The sequence below is a fragment of the Lepisosteus oculatus genome, chromosome 7 (genome assembly GCF_040954835.1).
Source record: "Lepisosteus oculatus isolate fLepOcu1 chromosome 7, fLepOcu1.hap2, whole genome shotgun sequence".
Lineage (NCBI taxonomy): Eukaryota > Metazoa > Chordata > Actinopteri > Semionotiformes > Lepisosteidae > Lepisosteus > Lepisosteus oculatus.
Window position 1 is genome coordinate 9,292,216 of NC_090702.1, and position 8,955 is coordinate 9,301,170.

The following is an 8,955-nucleotide window of genomic DNA, read 5'->3' on the forward strand; positions in this document are numbered from 1 at the left end:
TACCATCCAATGAGAGACAGGGAAAGCCGATTCGCGATTCCTTAGCGGACCAATCAGCGCGACTGGCAGGTTTCACTTTGGACTGTGTCACACAAGACAGGGACATCAAACAAGAAAAATTAGAAACGGAAATGTGGATATCGTTTGATACATGGGAATACTTTTTTGGACAATAGAGCCGTGAGTATTCAGCCTTTAGTTGTATGCGTGTCAGACTAAGGTTATCAAATATTGTATTTTAGTTTAATTCGTTATCAAGCTTTCACGAACACTAAAATGATGCGAGTTTAGTAGTTTTTATATTCCGAAACTGGAAGTGGAGTGACTGTCAATTATGTTCACTATAGTAGTTCTTTCGGCCCACTTACACTCGTCATCTGGCATCAATACCTACTTCCTTATTTCCAGTATAATATTACTGAAATTAAGTGACTTTGAAAATCGAGATCTGCACACACATCATTAGTGATTAGTACTTTATTGTCCAGAGTGCTCCGGCGATTCTCTATTTACTTTAATCTTATTGCCATGTTTTACTAAAATCAATTACCTGCCTACTGAAGAATGCCCACAAATCTAAACATTTTTGTGTTTATAGCCTAAGTATTGTATATTTTGTAAGTCATGAGTCCTTTTGTCATTTAAAGGGAGTACATTTTGCGCTTTTTTACAAAATATTTTTTAAATTTTATAATAATCCCTTAACCAGCCTATTTACTTCAAGTTGTATTAATTGGTATTTACACCATTTTTAATAAATAATGAATATAACTATCCATTCTTTAATGCAAAGGGCGATCATGGCTGGCCTCTGATGCCCCGTAAAGGGAAGAACAGCTACACCCAATTGAAGAAGCCTCCGCTGCTGTTCGAGGAACGTCCAATAGATGGAGCCAAACACCAATACGGGACTCCTATCAAATCGGCTGTGAACCCATTACGAGTTGTAGCTCAGCCATGCGAACAGAACACAACCAGCGAGCAATGGGTAATGAAACCATACGTGAATGATGTATTGACTGATTTGTTTTATTACTAATTGTTAAGAATGTTGATCTGTATATTGTTAACAATTATTTAATATAACATCCCAAAGTTACTTTGTGAACAAAAGACCTAAGACCCTTTAGCATGTTTGTTTGGTAGCGGCTAATTCATCTGAACTTTAATTCCGATTAAACTATTAAAATGCTTGTTCTTAAAACATTATTTTAATACATGGATTTTATATACAGTGTCCCCAAAAGTATTGGCAAAGTAAAGTCAAATTTGTTACTTGTTCTTTACAGTCAATCGTAAATTGCAACTATGGCAGCAGTAGAATGAATTCTGAAGTGTACAGAAGCATTTTTTACAGCATATGTAGAACAAATACTGTACTGCGCAAGGCTTCACTGTGCAGGATGACAATGACCCAAAAGATATCGATAGTGTAACTAAGGAGTTCATCGGGAGAGAAGACAGGGGATGAGATTTAAATTCAACTGAGCATGATTTAACATACTGCACAAAACATGTAAAATTGAACACTCCAAAAACGGCTAACAATTCAAAATATTTGCTGTGAAAGCTATGTAAAGGATCTCAGATAATTAAAGAGGTTGGTGAGCTCAGTGGCTCACAAGCTTCATGCAGTTGTGGGCTCAGATGGATATGCAGCCAAATACGGACTTTTATACTGAACTTGAACTTGAACTTGAACTTTATTGCCATATGTAACCGGTACTGGTACAATGGAATTCTTACTTACAGAAAGTCTCTCGATTATAAAACAAGTGTAAAAAACAAAACAAAGTGCAAACAGTGCATCAAGACAATGTACAAACAAACAATAGACAATGTGCAAGTAAACATGCAGACAGTTTGAATATAAACAATACAGACGTGTAAACAATGACTGGAGACGTACAATTAATAAATTACAATGAGGTAGATGGTGATGGTGTAGGTGTGGTCCGAGGGGGATGGCTAAATGTGTTCGCCAGTCTCACTGTTTGTGGATAGAAGCTATTGAAGAATCTAGTGGTAAGTGTCCGTATGCTCTTATATCTCTTGCCTGAGGGCAGTGGGGTGAAGAGCTCATGCCCTGGGTGGTGACTGTCCTCTGTGATGGCCAGAATTCTACCACGGCAGCGGTCCTCATAGAGCTGTTTAATCTCGGTGAGACCGCAGCCGATGATCTTCTGGGCCATATTGACCATTCTCTGCAGTGCCTTTCTTTCTCGCGAAGAGGTGTTGCCATACCACACGGTGATCCCGTTGGTGAGGACGCTCTCGATAGTGCAGCGGTAGAAGTTCACCAACACATGTGTTTGCATCCCCCATCGCTTGAGGCACCTCAAGAAATAAAGGCGCTGCTGAGCGAAATTTACCTAAGCGAATGTGTTCCAGTATTTAGGGTCAATTGAAATCCCTAGGTTGAACGTGGAGTATGTTTTCATCTAATATAATAAATAAGTATGCATGTAATTACCCAAAACTTAAACACACTTAAATATTATATTGCACCTATAATTCATATTCATTTCATGATTACAAATGCTAATTGTTTTACTGTAAAGCAAAAATAGTTTTTATATTCCTGTCCCAATACATTTGGAGAGCACTGTATCGTACTCTTTCATAAAAGCACAAAATTCAAATGCAGTTTTCACAGCTATTAATGAAACCACTACCAATTGGATGATGTTGTTAGTAAAATACTTTTGGCCTTAAGAAGGGCTATTCATCCTGGTCCTTCAACACAGGAGTGTCTTGTGTTTAAACTGATTTCCCAATGACTTAATTGAATTCTTTGTTGGATTGATAACTTACTGATTTAAGCTGATTTATTGTTCTCTTAAATGTTTACAGATGTCAAGATCAGAATTGTCACAAACAGTTGAAAGAGGTCTAATTGAGCAAATTATTAATTTAATTAAGAACTCGGTTAGGTGAAGTGTTTGAGGTGCGACTGGAATAAGAATCAGAGTACACAAATGGCAGGGCTTCACAATCCTTATCTTTTCTATAAAGTGTTCATAAGATTGGTATGAAGTCTGAAATCTGAATTTACCAGTGCAGCTTGTCAGAAGGATCCCAGTATACACAACTCTCTTGTCAGTGACTCCAGGCTGACATCCCACAGAGGTGAAAATTAGTTTAGTGAGAAAAACAGCAGATTCATTTGCCTTCACATCTGCTAGTCTATAGCAGTAATTGGTGCTATAGTACACTGGGCATGAATGGTCTTACTCAGAAACTGTCAAGATAGCACAGAGAGTCAATTAGTCCATAGCTGTTTATCTGAATCTATTGGAAGTGTTTTAATTGAACCAAAGCTTGTGATCCAAAGTAATGACATTGCAGGAGGACCATTATTTTCTGTGTGGGGTAATTTGAGAAAGGTGAGACAAAGTTCTTGATTATTCACTGTATTAGTACAGTACAGTGGAATATTAAACCGGTGTTGCTGGTAGGAGAGTCATGCACAACAGCTTTGTGTAATTCAAATTCACAGTATTGGCACTTCTGGCTGATTTATTTCATGGTATCTTGTACACTTGTATGCTAAAAAACACTGACTTAATCAGGCAGAGGTGCAAATACAGGAAGTCAGTTTCTGCTTGATTGATAATAGTTTGAAATTCAGAGCAATTTGACAACATCCAGGAACCAGAGTATTATCTGGCATGCTTAATTAATGGTTCACAATTCACAAAGACTTTAGCTAAATTATTAAATATTGGGAGTGGACTACCCTAGAATAGTTATGGTCAAACATCAAATTCCATAAAAGATATTTGTAGAAGAACAAATATTTCATGATCTTGAAGATCAAAACTGAAATGAATTGTTTAGAGAACATCTTAAGCTTTATTCTTCCTTTTTTCTGAGTTGTCTTTAACATGGGGGGGGGGGATTTTCTTTCATGGTTAGACATCATGATTTTAATGCCATCAATGTGGTACTTTCTGTATATTCCTGAATAGGAATGTTTGTATGCACAGATTCTTAATCTTACTCTTTGAAATGTCAGAACTGGTGATCCAGTCTAGCTGCACATCCAATTTTAAATCGTGATCTTTTACAATATTAACATAAACACCATAGATAGCTTTTTTTTTATCTGAGTTAAAAGTGATTTGTCATGGAATGACCCCAGAGAAGGGGGGAATAATTGCTCTACCACCATGAATGCTAAATAAAAAGTGTATTCAAAGCATAAAGTAGTTTTCCACTTTCAGCGTCAGCATTCTGTACACTAGCGAGATGCCGCTGATGTTACACATCTGTTGTCTTTTCGTCTGCACTGGCAGGTGACTTCTCAGTTTGACACCACCATGCAGTTGCACTTCCCGGCGCGGCGGAGGAAAAGACAGCAGTCAGGCAGCTTCACGCACCAGAGGAGTGTGCTGGGGAGGAGCTCGCTAGTGCGGGCCAAGAAAACCAGCGTCTGCAAGTTCCCCTCATTAACTTTTGAGTGCAGTTTTGAGGCACCCTGCCAACCGCAGCAGCCTTTGCTTGCAGTCTCCGCAGGAAAGGGCTCTTGCCAGACTGGCCTTCCTGAGAAAAACGAGGCTTTAGAAGTAAATAGAGGGTTTGAATCTCTGAATGGGGTTCAAAAGAACCCACGCAAACTCAGCAGTGATGTTTGTGAGGTTCGGAGGACCCCAGTGCCTGAGATGGAAAGAGACCTTGAGGGGACACCTCGAGCTTGTAGAGACTCTGACATGGAGAGTGCCTCCACCCCACCTTCCCTTCATACCCCGGGAGCAGACAGTGGGGGCAGGAGGAGCTGTGAATCTCAAAACTTTGCCAGTGACCTTGCAGGGCGGCTCATCTTTTTTGCCCCAACCCCAACAGACACAGAGTCCCAAGCAGAAACTCTGGTGAAGGACACCCCAGAGCAAGATTATGGGGTGAAGGTGACCTGGAGGAAGAGGAAAGGGATTATGAGATTCCTGCAAGACCAGGGCAAGCTGACCAGCAAGGAGGCGTTAGTGAGCAGTTAGTTGGGAGGAAGAGGTAGAAGGGGCTGTGCTTCAGTTGATTAACGAGTTTTCTAACTCAGGTCAGGTCCTTGAGTCCTGATACCCAGGATTTTTAAAGTCCTTCTCAGACAGGAAAAAAAAAGAAATATGACTAATCAAGGCTTAAGTGGAACATTGCAACTAATCTGCAAATTTGGTTCTTAAGGAGATTCCAAATAACCTATCGGATGATGCCCCTTGAAGTCAGGAGTTGAAAATATCTAGGTTAAAATAATGAATGATGTTAAAACAATGTTTTCTCTTTTTTTGCCTGTAATAAATGTTTCACAAGCATGATAATGGAAAGACCCTTGCAAACCTTTGTGAGTGTCTCTTTGTCTGTGGAATTACCACGTTACATCTGCAAGGTGTGTCTGAAACTCTGCATCTATAATGGAAGAGAAGTAATGGTGCCCATGTCTAAGACTAAAGAATGCTTCATGAAGTGGTTGAATGTTGCATGGTGGACTGAGGAGCACAATGGACATCAAAATATTTAGAATGTTGTTACTAACTTTGTTTTACCTATTGAAATGATTTATAGAACATTTTCCCAGATGACTACATTAAAATGTAAGAATTAGGTTTCTTGTTTTAGATTTTAAAAAAATGGTAACAGTATTGATTCATCCTTCCTGAAAAATTAGTTGTCTGTACATGATTCTCAAGCAAAATGAAAAACATAATGCTGGAATATTCCCCTACGCTGTAACTGTGTAGCTATGTAAATACCAAACTACAGAGCCAGTGCAGTCAATAGCTAATTACAGTAATTTTGTTGAATGCTCAGTCAAATAGCCTCTCCTAAAGGCTTGCGGTTTTTCCTATAATAAACTGATATTATATTGTATTACTTATAATTAATTCTTAATCCCATCCTTAGTTGTCTTGTTATAGTCACTGGCCAAATCTAGCATCAAAAGAAAGTTATCACAACTACAGGAAAATTCAAATTGTTGTAACAGGTGCAATGACATTTTATCCCACAGAAATGACATGGGTGAATTTAATTATGCTGGTTAACATTTGTCATCAAGAGGGGTCTGCTGTGAAAGTCACAGTCTAGGGGTATGCCTGGCCACTGCTGGAAGTAATTTATTGCTGTTTTGTATCCGCAACTGCTTTGCACCGGGTTGCAAATTCTGTCTTTTGGAATTTTTTCTTACATCTCTTGTAAATCCTGGACAAGCATGCCTGCTCGATGAACACATGTCTGATGGTGCTTAAGTCTGGCGCAAAGGGTATCCATGGCATAACTATCACATTCCAGTCTTGCATCAGACCTGCGCTTACATTAGCTGCATGAGGACATACTGTATGTCATCCTGCTGGAATGTCATCACATTAGGTTGAGCCTCTGGGAAGGGCAGCGAGTGCTATGAACACAATCAAGAATTTGTAAAGGGGAGAAAATAGATTTCTGGAGGTTAAAGCTATCACTACTGCATGAGTAGCGAATGGGACTGGGATGTGATTATTTCAAAGCATTGCCAAATGCATGCTGTGTCTTGGTCTTGCTACTCACAAGTACCCAGCACTATTTGCTGGGGGTCCAAGATATTTTCCAAAATGGTGCAAAGGTCTCCAGAAAATCTTGGATGCGCTTAAAGCCAGAGACATAGAGCTTGATTCTCTCTAGATATCTATGAAAATTTCATAGTTTTGCCATGATATCCTTCTTGAATCAAAACCAGTCTTTAAATATCCAAGGGTTTATAGTAACCAGTTCTCTGTCTCTTGAAACAAAATGATGTATGAGTTAAACAAGTGCAGGGGATGTGGAAAGGTGAACTCCTAGTTTCTCCTAGTTAGCTCAGTTAAGGGAAAAAGTAGGGGCTGAGATCTTTCATTAGGACTTACTGTAGATTAAACTAATAACATGTCAGGTTGCAAATCTGTAAAACATATGACAATCCTAATGGGTACAATATTTTCTCTACGTAAATTGGAGGAAACTTTCAGTGCTGAACAACGGAACAATTTCTTATTTCTTATATATATGATCACTCTGCACCACATTGCAGCTTTCTAGTCAAATCCAGTATATTTATGAAAGTGCATACATTATTTGATTACAAATTCTACAAAAGACACAGTTGCTTAAGTGCATAGCATAGCTGTCATCTTTTATTACCCACCCAAAATCGGTTATGAGCATGCCCACTGAGCAGTACATAAGTTTTTGAGCCCAATAAAAAAATATTTTCAGTACTAGCTAAACTTTGAAGAGAATACCATCAACGCTGATCAATACTGATCCCTCAGTATTTGCTCTTATACATCAATAGCACATTGATTAAGTTAAAAATTAGCTGCCCTGATGTAATGTCCTGGTGTAATACTACACTGTGAAGAGTATCACAGTTATTCCATAATCAATTTCAACTGAACCCTAAAATAACATCATTTCTCTTTCTTTATGAATATTAATTTGTCACTGATTTAAATGTAAATCCCCATGTTATTTCTGTTCTATTAATGTTACTACCAGTTTATACAGTACATTTGTAAAATCAATGCTAATTTTAAAAAATAAAAATATTGTAGGCTGTACAATCCTTCAGTGTTATAGTATGATCTATAATAGGAACTGCATTTTGTTTACTGTAATCTAATAATGATTTTTTCTTGAAAATATTGATCATGCTTTTTAAGGTTTTTGTTCAGTAAGTATGTTTTATCACCTTACCAATTTAATGATGCCTAAATTCTATGTCATTGTAAATCATTTTTTGTACAATGTTGAAAGTCAAATGGGTGGGAGGGGAATGACTGTTGAAAGCAATGTCTTATGTAGAGGTCCGCCAGTCAGGAGATGTGCTCATTTCATTTTCATATTTGTGTAATTTAGCTTTATGTCTTTTATAATGATCACAAGAAGCACACGATCATTTGTATGTAGAAAAAAACTATTTTTTCAATTACATTTTCTCAATTATTATGCTTTTTCTTATATTTTTAAAATTGTTTGTCTTATGAATGTATCATTTAGATAATTACAGGCTGTTATGATAACTTGGAAAAGTAACACTTGGCTGAGCACGAAAACATGTACAATAAATTGAATCATAGAGGAGGCCAAGTGCTGAATTGCTTGACAGTATTATCTTTGTTTTCCTGCTCTTTCACTTTGTATTTCTTTTTGTATTTCTTGTGTCCCCAATCTCCTGTGCGATACAGTTTAAGAGAGTGGGAAAGGAACTGAAGAACAAGGACCAACAGCTCAATGGAATGAAGGAAATGAGAGTTGACAAACAACAGACCATGAAAGCACTGAATGGTTTTAGGGGAGATTCTGATTTAGAGACATTTAAACACAATCCCACAGATGCTTGTTTATACACCAAATGAGTGAACTACAAGCAAAAAAGCAACTAAAACGAATCAGTCTCGTGATGGTCATGTCCCCTTCTAGATAGTGAACAAACCAGCACTCAGTGATGTTTCTGCTTTATTTTATTTTAAGAAGAGCCAACAATGAAGGATTATGAAGTAATGTTGCTTGTATGTTTGCATGCCACTAGTCATTTACCCATTTAGTCATTTTTCTGACACCTGCAGCTTAAAATCTTAAAAGCCAGAAGGATCACAAAGCTCTGTTTTTCATGGTGTGTACTCAAACTAAAAATCAGGATGAAATAAACTTTTGCCCTTTTGCTCAACTGAAGGTTCCATGAATTTAAAAAATGGTCAGAACCAGTGTCCACGGTGAAGTGAAATTATTTCAGTGATTTTTGTTGTGCTGATAAACAGGTTGTTTTGTGAATATTTGCTGTACAGTTAGAAAAACAAAATACACACCACTTCTAGCTAGAGGGAGCCAGTTTGCTAAAAACGGAATTTACAGTCACCATGTTTCTCCCACCTTTTTTCTATTTATTTGCATAGCAGGCATATTTCTGCAGGGTGATGTACAAGACACTAAATTATGGAATAAATACAA

General features: G+C 37.7%; 1 protein-coding gene across 1 annotated transcript; it reads left to right on the top strand.

Moving 5' to 3' along the window:
* The first annotated feature begins 29 nt into the window (after positions 1-29).
* On the top strand, positions 30-8,674 carry rhno1 (RAD9-HUS1-RAD1 interacting nuclear orphan 1). The gene is made up of 3 exons (XM_006633688.3): positions 30-180; positions 794-988; positions 4,299-8,674. The coding sequence occupies exons 2-3, from the start codon at positions 815-817 to the stop codon at positions 4,992-4,994; spliced, it is 870 nt and encodes a 289-aa protein (XP_006633751.2). The 5' UTR covers positions 30-180; positions 794-814; the 3' UTR covers positions 4,995-8,674.
* The last annotated feature ends 281 nt before the right edge of the window (positions 8,675-8,955 follow it).